The 25476-nt window shown below is 42.1% G+C and overlaps 1 protein-coding gene across 1 annotated transcript in view; it reads right to left on the bottom strand.

Moving 5' to 3' along the window:
• The window catches only part of LOC106571830 (SAM and SH3 domain-containing protein 1-like), a 337413-nt gene that overhangs the window by 87932 nt on the left and 224005 nt on the right, over positions 1-25476 (bottom strand). The window contains 1 exon segment of the mRNA XM_045695894.1: positions 1012-1140. Coding sequence (XP_045551850.1) covers positions 1012-1140 — 129 coding nt within the window.

The raw sequence follows: 25476 nt of genomic DNA, 5'->3' as shown, positions 1-25476 counted from the left end.
TACACCTCTTGTTTACGAAGCATGTGAAAAAGGATTGATATGTTTAAGTCGGCTCCCTCCTTTTAGGTTCAGGATGAGTAGACTGCACTGAGGTCAGTCTAGTCTAGATGTACCCAGTTTCCTGCTATTGGTTCTGGAAATGAGACTTTAGAACTGAAATGATGCCATCTGTTTTCAAGAGTTCTAAACAGATACAAATCACTTTGAATAGTGTCATCATAGCACATTTATAAAGCTAGCATATGAACACTAACCCCCCCTCGCTCTCTCTCTCTCTGAGTGTTGTGTGTGTGTGGAGTATAGACCCCCAAGGGTGCTCCGAGCAGCACAGAGGCAGAGCGGTGTTCGCTGCCAGAACCAACTGCATTCTTCAATACCTCCATCGGTAACTAGGCAACGCAGGAGTGCCATGCCCCACTACCCTACATCCCTGTGAACGTGAACCCCCAGAACACAACTAAGCGCTTTCAGGCACTGGGGAGGCGGGAGGGCAAACTAACTGCTTTAGAAAAGAGTCACAAACACAAAACACTCACTCGCTCACTTTCCAAACTAAACTCCCCCTACTTCCTGGCTGACTCCCAGGCTGTTGGCAGCACACTGGACAATCACACTGTAAAGATGCCAAACTGTTCCAAGAATGGGGTGTTTGAGGATATTATGAATAATAAAAAGAGATCTGAGAAAATGAAACATTTCCTCAGAATTTTGGCTATCACTTCACATTTCTAGACTATGTAAGCCTAACAGCAAATTGTAGAGTCATAAGGAAACAGGTTGCTGCAGCTCTGTAGCTGATATTGTATTGAATTAAGCTGGTGGGTTTCCTGTTTTGATGGGACTCAGGTATACTCTACTGCAGTAGTAAATGATGGTTGGTGGGAACTCAGTTCTATTGTATTTCAGTAGGGTTCGTGGACTTGAGTTTGTAGCAACATGCAACAGTATGATTGGTGTTTGTGGGGACTTAGTATGTGACGTGATGTGATGAGTGTGTTTGTGGGGACGTACCATGTCGAGGTCCTGGGACACACGTCTCTTGCGTAGCTCCTCCATGCGGTCACTTACGTCACTGAATGAGGTGTTGTAGTAGTCTGAGTACTCCTGGGCCAGGTCATCAATGTTCCCCAGAGAACCATCCTACACAACACACACACACACACACACACACACACACACACACAAAGAGAGAGCGGTTAGTCATTCAGAAGGACAGACAGAGTCAGAAAACATAGGATTCAGAGGGAGAGAATAAAAGAAGCACATATTTTTTAACTAGAATGGAATAAAGAAATTGTAAGTTGGAGAGACACTTGCAGATTCACACTGATTACTCAATTTGAGGGCCCAAAATGGCACCAAAGCCTTTGTCTGGATGAATAACATTGGTTTCACTACTGTATACAGTGTATAAGATTCAAGCTGAGCCAAACCCTTCAGTAAGCTCCACACTCCCCCCACTGCTTCCACCTCCACAGTACAGTACTCCAGGCAAGGAAAAAGGGACAGGCTAACAACCTCAGCTCCCCATCTGTCTCTTACTCTGGGTGAAGCACAGTATAATAAAACCCCTGTCACATACGCTTCTAATTAGTAGAGCGTGAGACGCGCCAACTGGCAGGCAGGTATTCGGCTAGCATGGCCGGGCATGGCGGTGCAGTGTGGCGGGCGGTGTGCAAGAAAACACAAATCAAATTACTCGCACACCACTTCTTCCTCTGGCTGCCACTCTAGGGTAAGATTATTAGCTAACACAGTGGTGCTACTGAGGGAGGGGAAGTCTGTTAGAGATAGATCAGGTTAGAGCTTCCAGCACATTTACCAATTAACTCTGTGGGCTATACTAGCTTTGCACCGCCCGCCACACTGCACTGTTGCGTAGGAGAATAGGAAGGAGAAAGGAAAGGAGAAGGAAAGTAAATCAGTATGATTTGTGGAAGACGAAGACCTTTAAACAAGTTCCTGTAGAGATGAAAACTGTCTGGGTCAGTGTGTTTTTGTTTGTTTGTTTCTCTGTTAGAGGCCGGTGTGCTGTGCATGTGGCGTATGTGTGCTGTGTGTACATGCCAGTGTGTTTCTCTACTAGCCCATAGCCTCCACAGTCCATTAAGCCTAAGGCCTCCAGCTCCACCTGACACACACACACACACACACACACACACACACACACACACACACACACACACACACACACACACACACACACACACACACACACACACACACACACACACACACACACACACACACACACACACACACACACACACACACACCCACGTGAGGTGGCAGCCACCAGCTGTGTCTAGAGATGGAGTGCAGCACAACCCTGCCATTCATACACATCTGTTTACACACATTTCATACAACTCCCAGTTTGAAAATACACCTCAATAAAGTCTTCGCTATGTGTATTTTAGGCATTCATTCAAATTGAAAGTCCAAATAATAGATACGGCCAACCATAAGTGTTTCCTGGGTTTGGTATGCTAACATACAGATCTAACATGCCCTTTAAACCCCAAACCCAAACACCCTCTTCCGGACAGGGGGGCTTTCAGCTCTCTGCTGGGTTCCTGTCTTTGTGTGGAAGTGTGGTGTGGTTCCTCATACATAAACAAGAAAGACCTTACTCAACAGAATACACAAGCCCCAATATGCCTTGTTGGAGACGAGCCTTCAAGGAACTGTAAAATAACAGTAAAGATGCAGAACCTGCACTGCAGTTATTATGAGGACTCTCATTATGGCGCACCTCTTTCCTTGAAAAGAGTCGTCGTATTTCTTTACCAGGAAACCAGAGGGAGAGAATCAACTAACTCATTGGTCTTGGAGAGCCTCTCTCTGAAGCGTTTGGACTCATAACTACTTAGTAGGGCTGGGCAATAAATTGAATGAATTTGATGAATTCAAATGCATGTTAAGCGCAATATTCCAAATGCCTGTATCGCAGTAATTTTCTATTATAAAGCTTACCGGTAGTACCCAGTCACGCTGTGTTTGTTTACAAGCACACCACGACAAGAGACCGGAGTCTTGTGAGTCACCCAGCAGGTGATCTAGTTGCAGTGTTGAATTCACAAATGAATGTTTAGCAGCTAGATATCGTATAATTATTAAGGTAACTGTCTAAAATTTGCTAAATGCTCTGCAGTTGTGCATTTGGTTTGCTAATTTAGAAGCTTGTTAGCTATCTCACCGGTAAAAGCAGAGAATCCCCTCCTGGATCAAGAGCCTTTCTGTCAAATATTTGTTTTGTGAGTGCAGCAAACTGTGAGTAGCATTTTTTTGTTACTTGTATAACTTTATGAGCTGGGATGATTATCCTGAAAATTGTTTCGGTCAGAGACTGTATAAAATGTTCACAATACGCTCATTAGCATTTAGTTAGCATTCTATATGGGATTTTACATGTACTTGTTAGCATTGCTAACCTTCGGATTAGAAAAGCTCAGTGGGGTTTTACCGAATATCCCGGTATGGCACAAGGTCGGTATGAGGGTATGACCATCTGGATACTGCCCAAGCCTAGCGGTGAACAGCAATCTTTCCACAGATTTTTAATGGGATTCAAGTCTAGGCTTTTGCTAGGCCACTCAAGGACTTTCACATTCTTGTTCTAAAGCCATTCCAGCATTGCTTTGGCTTGGGATCATTGTCCTGTTGGAATGTAAATCTTTACCCCAGTCTAAGGTTGTTTGCACTGTGAAGCAGGTTCTCATCAAGGATTTGCCTGTATTTGGCTTCATTCATTGTTCCCTCTATCCTTACCAGTCTCCCAGTCCCTACTGCTGAAAAACATCCCCATATAATGATGCTGCCACCACCATGCTTCACAGTAGGGATGGTGTTAGATGGGTAATGAGCTGTGCCTGGTTTTGTCCAGACATAGCTCTTTTCATTCAGGCCAAAGAGCTTCATTTTTGTCTCATCAGACCACAGAATCTTTTGCCTTATGCTCTCAGAGTCTTTCACATGCCTTTTTGAGAACTCCAGGAATGCTGTAATGTGTATTTTTCTCAGGAGTGGCTTCTGTCTGGCCACTCTCCCATAAAGCCCAGATTGGTGAAGTGCTGTAGAGACTGTTGTCCTTCTGGTGCGTTCTCCCATCACAGCCATGAAACTACTGTATGAAGTTCAGTCAGAGTGGTCATTGGGTTCTTGGTCAACAGCCTGACCAAGGTCCTTCTTGCCCGGTTGCTCAGTTTGGTCCTTATATAGACAGGTGTCTTTCTTTCGAAATCATGTCCAAACATTTGAATTGGCTACAAGTGGACTCCAATCAAGTTGTAGTGACATCTCAAGGACGATCAAAGGAAATTTGATGCACCTGAGCTCAATTTGTAGCGTCATAGCAAGGGATGTGAATACTTATGTAAATTAGACATTTCTGTATTTAATTTTCAACCAATTTGCAAACATTTCTAAAAACATGTTTTCACTTTGTCAATATGGGGTATGGTGTGCAAATGGGTGATAAAAAATATTTAATCCATTATAAACTCAGGCTGTAAAATGTGGAATTTGTCAAGGGGTATGAATACTTTCTGAAGGCACTGTATATCACAAATCACCCATTAGTTTGAAAAACTGTTGATATGCTTTTTAGGCCATATCACCCAGCCCTCATACTTAATTATGAGTGCATAACGCTATCCTCTGTTGACATGATAGACATCTCAGCTATAGCAGTGATGGCCAATCGTTCAATATTCATCCATGTTGATCTAGTCAGTGCCTGGTTTGGTGAGTGGTCAGCATGTATGGAGTCACTCTGTGAGGAGTGAACAGTCTCTCTGTCTGTCTCTCTATGGTCGTCTGAACAGGACCCAGTATCTCCATGCCAGCCTGGTATGAATGGGGCACTGTGGAGGCAGTGTGCCACACACACATTGGGCAGGCACACACACACACCCTGAGGGATGCAGAGAGGGGCTTCTTCTGAGAGGGCTATTGAAAACAACAGAGGATTAAAAACAAACGAGTCTGAGCAACACTGTGGAAAAACACAAACCGGAAGTGAATTTTAACCATCACCCATCGGTAATGCATTACACATTAAAAACAGTGTATTTAAATGAGTTGCAGACATAGGCCCTGAGTCAAAAGTCCAGATTGTTCTGCTCTATTTTTCTCTCCTCACTCTGCCTCCCTGACTAGAATATATTCCTTAGAACCTCCAGCTACGTCCAGGCTGTGACATATGGTTAGAGATGGCTGATATTCCCTATGGAGCCCTCCCTCCCTCCCTCGCCGGGCCCAGGGCAGGCACATGCTTTCCCTCACATTCCTCACACTCTTATTAGAGACTAGCTACAGTACTGCCTAATCACCATAAACATGCCACAATCGATCCAGAGTTAAGCCGACCATGTCCACGAGGGAGACAGAGACAGACAGACCCAGACAATACAGTTGCATTCACTGTGTCTGTTCATGTAGAACGCCTGATTACAACTCACCCAGATCATCAGTAAAAGTTCATGACCTTTCTGGGCCTATTAAACAAGCTGGCCATGTCTGCATAGAAACATCTCAGTCACAACTCCACTTTGTGTATAGAAGTTTGTGTATAGCATGGCCGTCTGTGTTAAATGCCTAGAATACTGTCTGAGCATGGTTTCCGTCTCAACCGTCAGCACTGTATGTCTGTAATACTTCAACTCTCCAAGCTCCAGACCGAAAGCCTATGGCTCGCCCTGTCACAATGTGCTTTCTTGTGTTGTTGTTAAAGTGCTGTTACAGTGTGCTAGGTCTTTCCTTACCGCAGTGTTCCTCTGAGGGAGGCCAGTGTGTGTTAGCATACCTGGGATTCCTCTCCTGCCATGAGCTCATACAGCCCATCATGCAGCTGAGAGCAGTATGGATCAATATCCATATCACGATCAATGGCATGATTTGATGAAATAACAATAAATACAACCTTACGTTTATGGGAGTGAGGGAATGTGATAACAATAGTTGATATGGCAGTGTGAGGAGGGTACTGGGGGGGGGGGTATGGGACCAGTGGATAGGGGGTGATTTGTGGGGTATTGACTGTCGACAATGGGAGATTGGAGGGGATGAAACATCTGGAAGTTGAGAAAATCAAAACAGCCTTTTTCTAATACAGAGCCTATGGAGAAGGCATTTTTTCTCTCAGTGTTATCTGACCAACAACAAAACTGGGGTCTGTGTCTGATAGGCTAGCTGACTAACCAACCAACCAGTTGAAAATCTGAGTGTCCTAAAATTCTGTTAATGTGGGTGGAATGTGTGTGTATTGAATTCAAAGAAAATGGAAGGAATGACAACAATGACGGTTTATAGAGTTGAACAGAAGCCATAACCCAGTAGACCAAACAAAAATGTTTTTGCTTTTATAACGGCTCCCACTCGTGCATACAAGAGTGCACCACCCTGTCTTGAGTCAAGTTCAATAGTCATGCTAACAGTAAGAACAGGCTATTAAAGACAACACCCAGACCATTAACCCAGACAATTACAGAGAGTGAGAGTGAGAGAGAGAGAGAGAGAGAGAGAGAGAGAGAGAGAGAGAGAGAGAGAGAGAGAGAGAGAGAGAGAGTTCCCCAGCCCCCACGTCTAAAGCCAAAACGCTGTTCTCACTCTCCTTACCAACCATTCCCAAATTTCCTGTTCAGCTGAGGCTCTTCAGAAGAACACTGTGACAACCCATTTGGGGCAGGTCCAATCTCCTCACTTCACTTCAGTAGTTTACGCAACAACCATCTGACAAACAGCTTGGGGGAAATATTGTGTCGATCTTCCAGTAAAACTTCAGGCTGGAGTTTGTTATTCTAAGTCAATGGGGTAAACCACTAGTGGGAGGACTGACCTGATTGACCAGTCTCATGGTTTACTGTATCTAAGACGGATTACAGGGATTGCTCAACAGTGTACTGTTTATATTGTAGTAATACTTCTGCATGATATGTAGACATTTATTGGTAAAGTTAACCCGCTCTTTTTTTAAATACATGGCTCACTAACAGCCATAGGAAGAGAGGTTTCAGTCCAGGATTCCACATTAGAATATGCTACCTTTTCCCCTTAACAGAGAGATGTATAGGAGAGAGTGTTCTGACTGGAATCTAGGCCTATTGGTGGGTAACATACACACCTAGGCTATATCCCTTCCCAGGCCATGTGAGTGCATGGGTGAGGAGATGATGAGATGTTGGGGATGGATGTGACATGGGACCTTCTGACCCCTACTTATCAAATCAATTAGCCATAGCATTCCTGTCATTCTCAATGTGACCACCCTGGGAAGGTGGTGGGTGGTGCTGCAACAGTATTATTAATGGGATCTGGAGAGGCATCTAAGGGTCACTGCTGAGCAGTAGTAGTGTATGGCAGCTCTCTACACATCACAGGCATACCATACAAACCAAACGCCTCATCTGATACAAAAGCATGCCCCATGATGACCAAGAAACACTTTCCTAATCAGGCAGCTGTAGGTAGCTATGTGGCCATGTAACCATCCACTCTGAGCCAAAAGCCAATTACACTCACGCACACATCGAAAGTATTCATCAACTTCACTCTGCAACTTAACTGCCAATTGACTATGTATGCACAGAGAAAACAAATCTGCTCAAATGCAACCAAAAGAACGAAATATAAACTCAGCAAAAAAAGAAACGTCCTCTCACTGTCAACTGTGTTTATTTTCAGCAAACTTAACATGTGTAAATATTTGTATGAACATAACAAGATTCAACAACTCAGACATAAACTGAACAAGTTCCACAGACATGTGACTAACATAAATTGAATAATGTGTCCCTGAACAAAGGGGGGGTCAAAATCAAAAGTAACAGTCAGTATCTGGTGTGGCCACCAGCTGCATTAAGTACTGCAGTGCATCTCCTCCTCATGGACTGCACCAGATTTGCCAGTTCTTGCTGTCAGATGTTACCCCACTCTCCACCAAGACACCTGCAAGTTCCTGGACATTTCTTGGGGGAATGGCACTAGCCCTCAACCTCCGATCCAACAGGTCCCAGATGTGCTCAATGGGATTGAGATCCGGGCTCTTCGCTGGCCATGGCAAAACACAGACATTCCTGTCTTGCAGGAAATCACGCACAGAACGAGCAGTATGGCTCGTGGCATTGTCATGCTGGAGTGTCATGTCAGGATGAGCCTGCAGGAAGGGTACCACATGAGGGAGGAGGATTTCTTCCCTGTAACGCACAGCTTTGAGATTGCCTGCAATGACAACAAGCTCAGTCCGATGATGCTGTGACACACCGCCCCAGACCATGACGGACCCTCCACCTCCAGAGTACAGGCCTCGGTGTACCGCTCATTCCTTTGATGATAAATGCGAATCCGACCATCACCCCTGGTGAGACAAAACCGCAACTCGTAGGTGAAGAGCAATTTTTGCCAGTCCTGTCTGGTCCAGCGACGGTGGGCTTATGCCCATAGGCGACGTTGTTGCCGGTGATGTCTGGTGAGGACCTGCCTTACAACAGGCCTACAAGCCCTCAGTCTAGCCTCTCAGCCTATTGTGGACAGTCTTAGCACTGATGTAGGGATTAGAGGTCGACCGATTATGATTTTTCAACGCCAATACCAATACCGATTATTGGAGGGCCAAAAAAAGCCGATACCGATTAATCTGCCGATTTTTCTATTTTTATTTATGTATTTGTAATAATGACAATTACAACAATACTGAATGAACACTTATTTTAACTTAATATAACACATCAATAAAATCTATTTAGCCTCAAATAAATAATGAAACATGTTCAATTTGGTTTAAATAATGCAAAAACAAAGTGTTAGAGAAGAAAATAAAAGTGCAATATGTGCCATGTAAAAAAGCTAACGTTTAAGTTCCTTGCTCAGAACATGAGAACATATGAAAGCTGGTGGTTCCTTTTAACATGAGTCTTCAATATTCCCAGGTAAGAAGTTTTAGGTTGTAGTTATTATAGAAATTATAGGACTATAACTCTATACGATTTGTATTTCATATACCTTTGACTATTGGATGTTCTTATAGGCACTTTAGTATTGCCAGTGTAACAGTGTAGTTCCGTCGCTCTCCTCGTTCCTACCTGGGCTCAAACCAGGAACACATCGACAACAGCCACCCTCGAAGCAGCGTTACCCATGCAGAGCAAGGGGAACAACTACTCCAAGTCTCAGAGCGAGTGACGTTTGAAACGCTATTAGCACGTACCCGCTAACTAGCTAGCAATTTAACATCGGTTACACCAGCCTAATCTTGGGAGTTGACAGGCTTGATGTCATAAACAGTGCAATGCATTGCGAAGGGCTGCTGGCAAAATGCACGAAAGTGCTGTATGAATGAATGCTTACGAGCCTGCTGGTGCCTACCACCGCTCAGTCAGACTGCTCTATCAAATCATAGACTTAATTATAACAAAATAACACACAGAAATAGGAGCCTTAGGTCATTAATATGGTCGAATCCGGAAACTATTATCTCGAAAACAAAACGGTTTTTTTTTTCTGTCAGTGAAATACAGAACCGTTCCGTATTTTATCTAACGGATGGCCTCCCTAAGTCTAAATATTCCTGTTACATTGCACAACCTTCAATGTTATGTCATAATTACGTAGAATTCTGGAAAATTTGTTTGCAACGAGCCAGGCGGCCCAAACTGTTGCATATACCCTGACTCTGCGTGCAATGAACGCAAAATGACACAATTTCACCTGGTTAATATTGCCTGCTAACCTGGATTTCTTTTAGCTAAATATGCAGGTTTAAAATATATACTTCTGTGTATTGATTTGAAGAAAGGCATTGACGTTTTTTGCAAATGCGCTTTTGTTAAATCATCCCCCGTTTGGCGAAGTCGGCTGTCTTTGTTAGGAAGAAATAGTCTTCACAGTTCGCAACGAGCCAGTCGGCCCAAACTGTCGCATATACCCTGATTCTGTTTGCAAGAGAAGTGACACATTTTCCCTAGTTAAAAGAAATTCATGTTAGCAGGCAATATTAACGAAATATGCAGGTTTAAAAATATATACTTGTGTATTGATTTTAAGAAAGGCATTGATGTTTATGGTTGGAGCAACATGTACCTAAGCGATTATATGCAACGCAGGACAGGCTAGATAAACTAGTAATATCATCAACCATGTGTAGTTAACTAGTGATTATGATTGATTGAATGTTTTTTATAAGATAAGTTTAATGCTAGTTAGCAACTTACCTTGGCTTCTTACGGCATTCGTGTAACAGGCAGGCTCCTCGTGGAGTGCAATGTAAAGCAGGTGGTTAGAGCGTTGGACTAGTTAACCGTAAGGTTGCAAGATTGAATCCCCGAGCTGACAAGGTGAAAATCTGTCATCCTGCCCCTGAACAAGGCAGTTAACCCACCGTTCCTAGGCCATCATTGAAAATAAGAATGTGTTCTTAACTGACTTGCCTAGTTAAATAAAGGTAAAATAATAATAATAATAATTTTAAAAAATTACAAATCGGCCAAATCGGCGCCCAAAAATACCGATTGTTATGAAAACTTGAAATCGGCCCTAATTAATCGGCCATTCCAATTAATCGGTCGACCTCTAGTAGGGATTGTGCATTCCTGTTGTAACTCGGGCAGCTGTTAGTGCCATCCTGCACCTGTCCTGCAGGTGTGATGTTCGGATGTACCGATCCTGTGCAGGTGCTGTTACACGTGGTCTGCCACTGCGAGGACAATCAGTTGTCTGTCCTGTCTCCCTGTAGCGCTGTCTTAGGCGTCTCACAGTACGGACATTGCAATTTGTTGCCCTGGCCACATCTGCAGTCCTCATGCCTCTTTGCAGCATGCCTAAGGCACGTTCACGCAGATGAGCAGGGACCCTGGGTATCTTTCTTTTGCTGTTTTTCAGAGTCAGTAGAAAGGCCTCTTTAGTGTCCTAAGTTTTCAAAACTGTGACATTAATTGCCTACCGTCTGTAAGCTGTGTGTCTTAACGACCGTTCCACAAGTGCATGTTCATTAATTGTTTATGGTTCATTGAACAAGCATTGGGAAACAGTGTTTAAACCCTTTACAATGAAGATCTGTGAAGTTATTTGGATTTTTACGAATTATGTTTGAAAGACAGGGTCCTGAAAAAGGGACGTTTCTTTTTTTGCTGAGTTGGTTTTCTTTTTTCCAATCATAACTCAGTATCTCAATCGGTGCCCTTCAATCCAACCTAAACGACCGTGATGAAACATTTACTCTAGGCTCTCATTGTGCCAGAGCTGCAACCCTTTACTGATAAGGCCTGTTCTTTGGAGGGAAATCTGGGTGTTGCTATTCAATACCTCTCCTGGATGCATTCAAGGTCCTGATTTCCCTGAGCAGTCAATGTTATTAGTCTATGAGGACAAATACCTCAAGCCAGCAAAATGTTCTTTCTGTCATTTTTTTTTAGCAGCAATAATGTGTACTCCACAGCTGAAATAACCCCCTTGTAAATAGCACACCAAGCCATTTCTGTCAGAGTTATTAAAGAATTCCATAACCAGCATGCAGGGCTAAACTCAGTTCGCTGACTGACCTCTTTGGTCCTGCATGCTAAACTAACTGCCAAATTAGCTACAGTACTAATCTCTTAATTTAGCTCATTTCAATTGATATTGTCCCCCTTTACATGCAAGATTTGGTGTTCTCTCTCAAAGCAGTGCTTGTTATTTGTCATGGCAGCAGAAGGTTCCAGAGGTCTCTAAACCATTAACTTCAGCTAAAGTGTTCTAATCCTAGCTTTAGGAACACATTCCTGACAGCACTGTTTGTCATACTGGTTGCATGTTGTTCTGTTCGCGCTGTGGACAATGCTTTTGTCAGTGTCAGGACTAGCCTTGAGACTAGCTAGACATCCTCTAGGACAGTGGTTCCCAACTCCAGTCCTTGAGTACCCCCAACAGTACACATTTGTATTGTAGCCCCGGACAATCACACCTGATTCAACTTGTCAACTAATCATCAGGCCCTCAATGAGTTGAATCAGGTGTTTATTTTTCTGGGGCTACAACAAAAATGTGTGCTGTTGTGGGTACTCAAGGACTGTAGTTGGAAACCACTGCTCTAGTGGAGCGCATAGTGACAAATGAAAATGGCCATTGCGTATCTGACATAATGATAGAACGACAATGGTACCATCAGTTACAATTGTTACCTGTTCAGAACACTATAGGGTGGAGGTTAAAGAAACCCTCTCACTCACTTTAATAATTTTTATGATTCATTTCAAATGGGAGTGAGTGAATTAGTACCTGGCTTCCGTTTCCTCCTCATGGAACACACCGGCTCCAACCCCAGCCCCAAGAGACCGACCAGGCTGGCGGATCTCTCGCTCCACTCCTCCCTCCAGGCTTTAGTAGTGGGGCACAATGGCCTCTGCCCGTGCTAATACACCTGTCCCACCCATACACCCCTACTAGTAGTGCGCGGGTCAACTGTTTGTTCACTGGCACCCGCCTGAAATTGCTAATAAACCATATACAACCGCCAGACTATATGTGCAGAAAAATATTTTTATGAGGCAGAAAGATTTTTTGACAGGTTATGCAGGATTCTTTTTGCCTGACTTAGATACGTTTCTGCTTATAATTCCCAACATTTTGGTGGACTATTTGTTATTCAACTTGTCTATAATTTGATACATTCACCTTTTTTTCTGTCATTATACGTATGTTACCCTAGAAGACTAAATAAACTCTTGCTCACCACAATAATGTCATAAATGGATAGAATGAATGCTTCAATCTAGTTAACATCGGTAAAGTTCTCTGTGATCTCTGCTTCTTTCGCAGAGAAAAGACATTTAGGGACCAAGGGACAAAATGCAATAACTTAACAACAAAAAAATGGGGAAGATTGTCTGGGGCAAAATTTCCAAATGACATCAGTTTGACCGGTTGTAAGGAAATAGAAAGCTGTGAAATCAACCCAACATTTTTCTGAAAAGATTTCAGTTTGGCTTGGATGCATATGTTATGTGGTTGAAATACTATCAGCTTTTATGACACTAATAAAGATAGCACAACTACAGATGGTAACTAACTGTGCATTTGCATTTTCTCAAGATGCTGAAAAAAATCTATCATCTCTCCACTCCTGTTCCCAAGTCAAATTTTGCCTACATTTGGTGCATAATTTTACTGCAAGAAATTCTACATGAGTTAATATTAAGGCTATGTGAGAGGTTATAAACCTACAGTCAGTGTCCAGATTTCAGTTTCCATTTAACCCATCTGAACAGTAGGCTACAGTTCCCTTGAAGTGCCATAGGCCTGTTTGAAGTTCCCGTCTTGTGACAAATTTGTATATCGCCTCACAAACATCACGCATAACATAGCCGGCACTGCTATCATCCTCTTTGCCCCTTTACCAAATCTTTCCCAAACATTACTGTTCTGGCCCTCCCTTCTCTTCATTCTAAAGTCTAATTTATCAGATTTTCTCTTACTGAATCAAACTCCGACATTGGCCTTTTTGCTTCTGTGGATCGATGTTAACTTTTTCAGCCCATTCCCAAAAGCATTTGGTGCACGAACAGTGCCTTGCAAAAGTATTCACCCCCCTTTGTGTTTTTCCTATTTTGTTGCATTACAACTTGTAATGTAAATGGATTTTTATTTGGATTTCATGTAATGGACATACATAAAATAGTCCAAATTGGTGAAGTGAAATGAAAAAAATTACTTGTTTAAAAATTAAAAATAAATTTAAAACTGAAAAGTGGTGTGTGCATATGTATTCACCCCCTTTACTATGAAGCCCTTAAATAACATCTGGTGCAACCAATTACCCTCAGAGGTCACATAATCAGTTAAATAAAGTCCACCTGTGTGCAATCTAAGTGTCACATGATCTGTCACATGATCTCAGTATGTATACACCTGTTCTGAAAGGCCCCAGAGTCTGCAACACCACTAAGCAAGCGGCACCATGAAGACCAAGGAGCTCTCCAAACAGGTCAGGGACAAAGTTGTGGACGGGGTTGGGATATATAAGTACTGATCGGGGTTGGGTTATAAAAAAATATCAGAAACTTTGAACATCCCACGGAGCACCATTAAATCCATTATTAAAAAATGGAAAGAATATGGCATCACAACAATCCTGCCAAGAGTGGGCCGCCCACCAAAACTCACGGACCAGGCAAGGAGGGCATTAATCAGAGAGGCAGCAAAGAGACCAAAGATAACCCTGAAGGAGCTGCAAAGTTCCACAGCAATTGGAGTATCTGTCCATAGAACCACTTTATGCCGTACACTCCACAGAGCTGGGCTTTACGGAAGAGTGGAGAGAAAAAAGCCATTGCTTATAGAAAAAATAAGCACACAGTTCGGTGTACGCCAAAAGGCATGTGGGACACTCCCCAAACATATGGAAGAAGGTACTCTGGTCAGATGAGACAAAAATGTTGCTTTTTGGCCATCGAGGAAAACACTATGTCTAGCGCAAATCCAACACTTCTCATCACCCCAAGAACAACATGCTTTGGGGATGTTTTTCACCGGCGGGGACTGGGAAACTGGTCGGAATTGAAGGAATGACAGACGGAGCTAAACACAGGGAAATTGCTTTAGCATACTGCTAAAGCAACACTCGAGTGGTTTAAGGGGAAACATATAAATGTCTTGGAATGGCCTAGTCAAAGCCCAGACCTCAATCCAATTGAGAATCTGTGGTATGACTTAAAGATTGGTGTACACCAGCGGAACCCATCCGTCTTTAAGGAGCTGGAGCAGTTTTGCCTTGAAGAATGGGCAAAATTCCCAGTTGCTAGATGTGCCAAGCTTATAGAGACATACCCCAAGAGACTTGCAGCTGTAATTACTGCAAAAGGTGGCTCTGCAAATTATTGACTTTGGGGGGGTGAATAGTTATGCACGCTCAAGTTTTCAGTTTTTTTTGTCTTATTTCTTGTTTGTTTCACAATAAAACTATTTTGCATCTTCAAAGTGGTATGCATGTTGTGTAAATCAAATGATTCAAACCCCCCACAAATCCATTTTAATTCCAGGTCGCAAGGCAACAAAATAGGAAAAATGCCAAGGGGGTGAATACTTTCGCAAGCCACTGTACAGTTAGGCCTTGAACCTTAGGCTGATGCACTAATGCCAGATTGCTTAAAATAATAAAAGAAAAACATCAATGTAGCCTATAGATTTAAATTGCACAAGAATTATACATTTATGGATTTTTAAAGTATTGTTTTCTCTTTATTCAATCCGCCCGCCACCCACCCACCCTTCATCCACACAATATTTGATGACTCTAAACCCACCCACCCCGCGGATATAACTGCAGGGACTGCAGTTATGAGTCAACCCGCTCATCACTAACCCCTACACCTCAACCAGCAGCCCAGTCCAGGCTGGAGGAAAGCCAGGGGCCAAGGGGAGGCGAGCCCCACCCCCTCCAGAGGTGTTTCCTGAGGATATCCTCCACAGCTCTGAGAGAAAAACCTGCCAGCACTGCCTGGCCCCTGACACCAACAATAAGAGCCAGGACTGGGAGGGGTAGATCTGAGCTGATCTGTCCATTCTAGGCTCAAATGTGGCTATACTAGGCTGGGCTACGACAGAGGGGGGGCTGAGGCTGAGGCAGACTACACAATGCCACATGGGAGGAGGAAAAGCTCTTTGAACAAATGGAGGTTTCTGTTACGTTGACCATATGTTGTCACAGTCGAGAGTTTTAAAATACATGTGGGCTGAAGGGGCTCACTCTAATAAAACACATCAAAGGCTGAGTAACAGGAAAATGGCATTCAGCATATGTGAAGTGTGAACTAGCCCTTGAGATGGAGACAAAACACACTAATACTGTATTGAGATCTGAACAACTTTACACTCCTAACAGATACTCCTTTCTCAACTAATAAAATGTCTTCTTGATGCTTAACATTGAAGAAAAAAATCCATGCAGATTGGGATGAAAGAGCTCTTTGAGACTAGCTGCCTGGGAGGACTGTCAGCTGTCCAGATATGTGTTCAAATTAGAGGCTGACGCAGACTACAGCAAAATCACTGTTTGAACTAACTGCTATGCCAGCTAAAACAACATGGTATGAACTCAGACACCATTTGCAGAGGGAGGTATTAAAGGTGTACTAAATTGTGTACTATGTGCTGTTGAGGAGTGGTACTTCCACATATCCACCCATACACACCTGCATCCATACACAGTCACACTGTGGAAATGTTATACATGGCCTTTTACATTATTTTGGAAAGCTACACAAGATTAACAACACCCATCATACAAAACATTTTAAGGTCCGATTTGAGGAGACCCAATTCGGTCTGTTCCAGACTACTAACCCTGTTCATGCAACAGTAATGCCAATGCACAATTAATGCAACAGCTTTATACCCTGTAACAGCCCCAGACCGTTAATTGAATTAGGGCTGTGTATACCCGGTTGCAACCACAAACAAATGACTGGCTCACTGAGGTATTCTCATGAAAAACGTTCCTAGAAGTGGTTTAACCTCAGCCAGATGGGCTCCAAGCAATAACACCAAAGGCAGCATGACACACAGGACCATATCCCTCTGAGCTTTAGTTAACTATGATGAATAATGAATCACCTTGTCATTTAAAAAAAAAAAGTTTAACCTTTATTTAACTAGGCAAGTCAGTTAAGAACAAATTCTTATTTCATTACACAGTCATTGATAGGTTTAGGATCAATTATAATTCAATTAATTTATTCTTGAACTGGAATTTCAATTCACTTCCTGGTCATTAGCCTACTGTATCCGAGTCTCTCTAATGCAGTTAAAACTGTACTGAGTGACAAAGAAACTGCAGTGGTGGACACGTCATATGACCAAATTAGCTAGATTAGATTTATATCAGGGGGAAAAAACGGTGCATACTTTACATCCATTAGGTTACTGAGAAGCTGTGTCAACTCCAACCAGCTGCTGTACATACTAATCTGTAACAGCAGATGTTTTAATAGGCCCAGGCACTAGCTAACTCAAAAGGGCATTCTTATGTAGGGCCCCAGAGACAAAGGCCATAGAAAAGCCTTACGTACTAAAAACAAACTAAATATAGCATGGCCATTTTGCTGCCAAAATGATAGGGAATCAATTGTGTTGAGGCCCATTGAACTGTACATGTTTCATAAACATTGGGGATTTAATATATTGTTGGCCCTGTAATAACTTTGAGAAATACTGAGTGAAACACCACAGATTTCAGATGGCGTGTTGGCTGCTGAGCTACAGTATTCAAGCCATTTCCAGTCTGTTTTTCTAGAGCATTGGTCACCAACCTTTTCTGAGTCAAGATCACTTTGCAGTCTAAAGCAAGCCGAGATATATATATATATATATATATATATATATATATATATCTTTTTTAAACATGACTTATAAAAGGTTACATTAACCTAATAAAAACAGTTATGTAGGAATGAGGTTTGTGCAGTAGGCCTAATACATTATCACAGCATATTGTCTGGCCTGTCAATATTGTTATTCTCAGACCATATTATATTTCAAAACTCGAGCTTTGATAACAAAATAGATCAGTTGGTGTAGCACTTGCGAAGAACAGCTGAGCATAAATTGAAATAATTTGCAAATAATTTGATTTTATGTTTTCCTAGACTGACAGTACCTTCATCTGATGGGTCATGGTGCTTTCAAGACAACTGGGAACTCAGTGAAAAAAACTAGGTCAAATCATGACGTCAGTGATCTTTAGGTCGGAAAGTCGGAGCTCTAGAAAGATGACAGAGTTTCCGTCTTAAAATTCTGTCACGAACCGGCTCAAAGCCCGAAACAAAAAGGGAGACAATGTGGAGATAAGGAATAACAAAAATATATTTATTAACTGAGGTAACCTACATACAATTAACAATGGTGTGTGTAGTCAGTAATCAGTAGAGTAAGTGAGTGGTTGCGTGTATACAGGGGATAATGAGGAGTGTTGAAAGATTCCAAAGCAATCAAACAAAACCTGCCCCAAAAAATGCCACAACCAATATCAAACAGTGTGTCTGCACTGCAAGGCAGGTAGCCTAGTGGTTAGAGTGTTGGGCAAGTAACCGAAAGGTTGTTAGATTGAATCCCTGAGCTGACAATGTAAAAATCTGTCATCCTGAACAAGGCAGTTAACCCACTGTTTATAGGCCGTCTTTGTAAATAAGAATGTGTTCTTACTGACTTCCCTAGTTAAATAAAGGTTAAAAAAAAATTCTATGAAATGGAGAGTGTCTCCTCAATGAATGGGGAAGAGGTGCATTTATCCCGGGACGGGCCCAGGTGTGTCCCATTTCACTGACGACCCTCCCAGCTCCACCCAACAACATCCTAATAAGGAAAACAAGAGCAAAAAGAAAGAATACGGCAGACAGACTGGGAGGGTCGTCACAATTCAGAGTTGGATCACCGTTCAAAAAGATTTTTCCCAGTCGGATCTAGTTGTTTTACGACCTCCCAAGTCAGAGATGTACAAGCTCCCAGTTGTTTTGAACATGGCAGCGACGGGAGGGAGAGTAGTAAAGGGTCCGCATCTCACGGTCCCTGCTCTCTCCTTCCTTTCCTCCGGTGAGACTGACCAGAGAGAGGGGACACCGTCTTCCACCTGATGGCGAAGCTCGAGTCACACCGCATCTGCCTCATTCACAAGTTCATGTTGTTCATGTGACCAGAGAAAGTGAAATATTCCTCCATTTTTAAATAGACACGACGAGCTGATAAAAACAATCAAAACGCAGTGCGATCGATACACTTTGCAACTCATTCATTGCAGCTGCAGCAAGAGCGGAAGTAGGGAGAAGCGCATTTTATATTTTGTAATAGTGTTGAATAAAAACAGTGTTGACAGTGCTGAATAAAAACTTAGACATGAACTCACTAATAACAACTGCAGGTCTTTGCTGTATTCTTTGACAGTCTCTCTCTGGTCACGGTTTTAAAAGTTGTGAAATCTCACTTAGGCTTGTATCAAACTTGATTTGAGACGGTGATTTGAGCTATCCGATCGGCCAGTGCAGTAGGCACACTTATTTTTTCTTAAAACTGCGTAGTTGGTTAAGGGCTTGTAAGTAAGCATTTCACAATAGGTTACACCTATTGTATTTGGCGCATGTGACAAATACAATTTTATTTGATTTGATCAAAGCTGTTTTCATGGAATCACGTTGAACCAACGTGGAATAGACGTTGAATTGACATCTATGCCCAATGGGATGGTTAGATTCATAAAGACATCTCAGATTGGGGAGGCAGGTAGCCTAGTGTTAAGAGCATGGGGCCAGTAACCGAAAGGTTGCTAGATTGAATCCCTGAGCGGACAAGGTAAAGAATCTGTCGTTCTGCCCCTGAACAAGGCAGTTAACCCACTGTTCCTAGGCTGTCATAGTAAATAAGAATTTGTTCTTAACTGACTTGCCTTGTTAAATAAAGGTTAAAAAAAAATTGTAATCAACAAAAAAATATATTCAAAGTAGCCACCCTTTGCCTTGATGACAGCTTTGCACACTCTTGGCATTCACTCAACCAGCTCATGAGGTAATCACCTGGAATGCATTTCAATTAACAGGTGTGCCTTGTTAAAAGTACATTTGTAGAATTTCTTTCCTTCTTAATGCGTTTGAGCCAATCAGTTGTGTTGTGACAAGGTAGGGGTGGTATACAGAAGATAGACCTATTTGGTAAAATACCAAGTCCATATAATGACAAGAACAGCTCAAATAAGCAAAGAGATACGACAGTCCATCATTACTTTCAGACATGAAGGTCAGTCTATCTGCAAAATTTCAAGAACTTTGAAAGTTTCTTCAAGTGCAGTTGCAAAAACCATCAAGCCCTATGATGAAACTGGCTCTCATGAGGACCGCCACAGAAAAGGAAGACCCAGAGTTACCTCTGCTGCAGAGGATAAGTTAATTAGAGTTAACTGCACCTCAGATTGCAGCCCAAATAAATGCTTCTCAATATATTTTGATTTGTTTAACACTTTTTTGGTTACTACATGATTCCATATGTGTTATTTCATAGTTTTTATGTCTTCACTATTATTCTACAATGTAGAAAATAGTAAAAATAAAGAAAAAACCTTGAATGAGTAGGTGTGTCCAAACGTTTGACTAGTACTGCATATATATTTTTTATATTCTAACGGTTATTGACTGACCTAATAGTGACCAGTGTGAAAAACATTAAATCCGATGTGTCTCTGTTCTGTGACATCATAATTAGTGATGCACCGATATGACATTTTTGGCCGATACCGATATCCGATATTTTCCTTTCATTCTCAACAAGGATTTCTATGGAACACCGTTTGGGTCTTTGCGTGACAAAAAATATTATATTTAATACTATTTGACGTGTCAAATAAGCTTGTTGACCAATCAGGACCTGAATATGACTGCACGTCACATAGTAATTTAACGCGCTCATACATTTTTTACGTAGTTATTACACATTGATTACACTATCACTTGTATTTCATATGTCACAACGATTCATCGATACGTATGTTATGATGCTGGTAAAGTTGTCTCGCGCACCTACAGTGCTAGTCATAAAAAAAAAGCTAGCTAGCTCATGGATGCAAACAATGTTTTTCCCCAAAAACATAGCAAAACGACATAATCTGTTTCAGTAGCTATAGTTAGCTAGTTATCTAGCTAGGTGTCATCATCTAAAATAACCCTAATTTATAAGACAGTTCTTATTTGATTAATGGTGGTCGGACCCATCTATGTGAAGCTAGCCACAATAAGGATTAGCCACAATAGTGGACTTTGCGGTTAGCCTTCAAAATAAAAGTATTGCATAATTATACTATTTGTTTTAATTTGCATCACTGTCAATGACATACTTTTATTTTGAAGGCAAAACACAAATTCCACTATTGTGCCTAATCCTTATTGTGGCTAGCTTCACAACACATAACCCAGTAAGGTCGAGCCTCACTAGCCGGATGAAGCTAGCTGGCTGCTTACAACGTTAGCTTTGGGCAACAGGGTTAACTACAAAAATCTCTGAAACTGGAAACACTTATCTCCCTCACTAGCTTTAAGCACCAGCTGTCAGAGCAGCTCACAGATCACTGCACCTGTACATAGCCCATCTATAATTTAGCCCAAACAACTACCGCTTCCCCTCCTGTATTTATTTATTTTATTTATTTTGCTCCTTTGCACCCCATTATTTATTTCTACTTTGCACTTTCTTCTACTACAAATCTACCATTCCAGTGTTTTACTTGCTATATTGTATTTACTTTTTTTGCCTTTACCTCCCTTATCTCACCTCATTTGCTCACATTGTATTGACTTATTTCTCTACTGTATTATTGACTGTATGTTTGTTTTACTCCATGTGTAACTCTGTGTTGTTGTATGTTGTCGAACAGCTTTGCTTTATCTTGGCTAGGTCGCAATTGTAAATGAGAACTTGTTCTCAACTTGCCTACCTGGTTAAATAAAGGTGAAATTAATAAATAAATAAAAGTAGCTGGCTAGATATTTATTTTCATGAACTGAAGTTCAATTTCAATAGGCGAAGAACAAGTGGCAACCTAGCTAATACTTACTGACAAGGATTCCTAAATCATTGCTAAGAATAATGAAAATGACTGCAGTTTTTACTGGTCATTGTTTTCAGGCTGGTTGTATTGGTGTTAGCTAGGTACCAAGCTAAAGCTAGCTACCCCAGAAGTTGCGGTCGAACAAATTATGCTTTATTACCAATGCGGTATTGTAAACACATCGTTCGTGGCCGGTGTTTGCTTGTTTGCAGACTTTTTTTGTACAGCTTTGACAGTGTTACTGTATCTTTTTTGACATGCAAAGACCCACACGGCGTTCCATAGTATGTATGTCGTGAAGCTAATAGCAGTGACTCTATTACTGTGTAACTCCGGTAGGGCAACATCGGAAAAATAGCGCAGTTGGTAGTGTTAACCGGTGCGCAACCAGTCGGCAAAAGCCAACATCACCCACGACAGAGAACCGTTGATTGTCAAGGGCAATGAATTCCATTATCTTGGCTTTAATGTATTTTGCCTTTGAGTTGTCTCACTGAAATGTTGTTACTCTTTCAAATGACTGCTTGACTTGGTGACTGCTTGATCCGCACAGCAGAGATTGTGGACTAGTTTAGGAATGCTGTGTTGCACGTATAGCGCAACATTTTACGTGGCATCATTATGTCATGTACCTACGTTATATAGGTATGCACGTCAGCTTTTACATCGGTTTAGCACATTGGGTGTTAAACTCGACATCGGCCGATACCAATGTTGGCATTTTTAGCTAATATTGGCCAATTCCGATATGTTCACCGATATATCGTGCATACCTAATCATAATTACATTATTGGTGATATAACATCCATTAAAAGACCACATGCCCCAGTCTCAGGTATCCGTGAGAAGGGAGGATGTGTGAAAGGCTGTGGCTTGCAGTCACCTATGGAGGAGGTGTCACACTAGTGTTTCTGTGTGTGTGTGTGTGTGTGTGTGTGTGTGTGTGTGTGTGTGTGTGTGTGTGTGTGTGTGTGTGTGTGTGTGTGTGTGTGTGTGTGTGTGTGTGTGTGTGTGTGTGTGCGTGTGCGTGTGTGTGTGTTTGTGTGTGTGTGTGCGTTCCATCTGCAGGCAGGAGAAAGACATCAAAGAGCACTGCTAGACATTTGCCTCCAAAGTACTACATCTGGTAAAATTGCCTGGCAGGAGTCCCATGTCTCCCACCCCGAGTCAGAGGCCAGAAGACACTTTCATCAATTACACACACCCCACACACAGTAACACACACACACACACACACCTCTGTCTCTATCTTCTGTGCTAGGCCCTTTCACACTCCATTCACATCTACTGAGCCAGACGAGACCAAATTAACACGTTGATTTTCAAACGAAACACCATTCACACTGGCAAAGACCAAAACACATTTGCTCTACTGATCAATCAGATCCAATGGCCCACACACGTCAAGATGGCTGTGTCACCCTGGCCCCTAACAAAAAACATGAGGCAAAGGTGATTATGTAGATGAACGTGACCGTTTCCTTATCTTAATTGCAGGATTTGCCATGCACTTTAGGTAGATGTGGATTGGTATAGGCCTATGAGGACTACGATTGCTTGACATCAAAGTGATACTGTAGTCAAAACAGTGCCAATTATTATTCCAACGTGCTTGAAGGTCCACACTGATATTGGACTAACAAGAAAAACTTACAATGAAATATTTTCAGTCCTGAAATGTGACAATCTGATTTGAGAAATGCAATTTGCAACAATGTTTCTCATCATAACCTTCCCAAAGTAACATTCCATTACAGTAGCACAGCAACAAGTGTTTCAGGCATTAGCGGTGCTCAACTCATCTAAAACTTAACGAACTCTTACGAAAAAAGACTGCAGTTAGAGTGCAGTATAACTGCAGTACAGTGTAGTTTAACTGCAGTTATAAACTGGGTGGTTTGAGCCCTGAATTCGGTTTGGCTAAAAGCCATCGTATATGAGACAGTATACCACGGGTATGACAAAACATTTAGTTTTACTGCTCTAATTACATTGGTAACCAGCTTATAATAGCAATAAGGCTCCTCAGGGGGTTGTGATACATGGCCAATATACCACTGCTAAGGGATGTGTCCAGGCACTCGGCGTTGCGTAGTGGTTAAGAACAGCCCTTAGCCTTCATATATTGGCCATGTACCACACATCCGCAACTCCTCTGGCCTTATTGCTTAATTAGGGTGCAGTATAACTGCAGTATGCTGCAAATATTGCGTCCAAAATAATACTGTTTTTACTATAGTTATTTTGCAGTGTAACTGCAGTTACAGTGCGGTATAACTGTAGTACACTGCAGTTATTCTGCAAATACTGCGTCCAAAATACTACAGTCCACTGCAGTTACTGCACTTTTACTGCAGTTTCAAAACAGCAATATTTTTTTTTTGTAAGGGAACTGTTACAATGGTGTAACAATGCGACAGTGAAGTTAAATCAACGAATTGCAATGAAGCTTGATCTGCAAAGATGTAACTGCTGACATCTTCGCAGCTCAAGTGGACTTGAATAACAGCACACAAACAGTTACTTTTCCACATCAAGAGCAACATACCATTTTCCTAGGATTCCAAGTTTCATTCAAATCCGATCACCTCAAATACAGAAGAGCTCCCCGTGAACAGGTTGAAGAAGGGAAATACCCGAATCCGAAACCCACACGTTGGGCATGGAGGATGGAAAGTAAACGTTGAGCTTGGCGCTTTGAGAAATAGAACCGCTTCCCTTGCGTTGTTGTTTTGGGACGTGATTTAAGCCTACATGCATTAACCAGCATCAACTACTGAATGGGCAATGACTGTCCCCCTTTGAGGGCCACAGTTGAAAAGCTTTTCTCAGTTGGTTGTTACCTTCCTGTCTCCCCTCCCCCAAACCAAACTGCCCCCAAACTTACCAGCATCCCCATCACGTCTGTCCAGAGTTTGGAAAAACTGTCAGACACCGCGCCGTCCGCCTCGGGTTCTACGAAGGCGGCTGCCTGGTCGCCTTGGCCCTCCATAAAGTCTATGGTTATGAAGATTTGCCTTTCGCGCACTTTTAATCCGTGACCATACGCAATTGGTTGACTACAAAAACGGTGGCGACCCGTGGTGGGTGACAGACACCTCTGCTTGAGAAAGTTGTCCCTGTCTCAGCCTTGAAATCATTCAGTATTCCTTAGAAGAAAAAATGACTGCAGGATTGAACGCTCTCCAAATACCTCCAGACCTGCTTGTGAAGTGAAACAAGTGCCCTAAAATTCCGGGGCTAGTTGAATATGTTCCCTTTATGCGAATGCATGCACTACATATTGCAATAACACTTATACAGCTCAGTCAACACAACAGAAGCCTGGTTCCATTGCATGGATTCCATATGAAAAGTTCACTGGTTGAGCTCCCCGCAGCACGGTGTCCGTGTACTGAAAAGATCCACCTAGTTTATCTTCTTTCACTATGTCCGGAGAGAACGAAGTCAAAACGAATAAAAACTCAATCGCGAATTTAGAGACATATTTCCATTAACAACAAAGTAAGAGAAAACGCCCGAAGCCCTTTCCTTGTCCGTAATTATCCACTCTCCCTCCTCCCAACAGTGATCTCCAGCAATAGTTCGTTCTAGTTCACCCGACTGCTGCAGCAGCTCACTCCTCCCAGCAAAAAAAAACATTTCGACAACAAAAAGTCCTCTGGTGTCAGTCTTCTCTGCTCTAACCAAAGGAAATCTTAAGTCAATGTAGTATATTTCTCAAACTTCTCAAAGCCATTCTTTAGTAAATGTTGTGGAAAGTTGCCAGATGGACAACAAAACATTAGGAACACCTGCTCTTTCCACGACATTGATCGAGGATGGGCCAAATAAGGCAACAAAACAAAAATACACAACTAAAAACTACTGTTGAGAGTTAGAATAATAGAATACACAAGGTGCAATTTCGAAATGTGGTTGTATA

This window comes from Salmo salar, chromosome ssa15 (assembly GCF_905237065.1).
Source record: "Salmo salar chromosome ssa15, Ssal_v3.1, whole genome shotgun sequence".
In the NCBI taxonomy this organism is placed as follows: Eukaryota; Metazoa; Chordata; class Actinopteri; order Salmoniformes; family Salmonidae; genus Salmo; species Salmo salar.
Note: the sequence above shows the minus strand (reverse complement) of the source record. Positions and strands in the feature narration are given on the sequence as shown.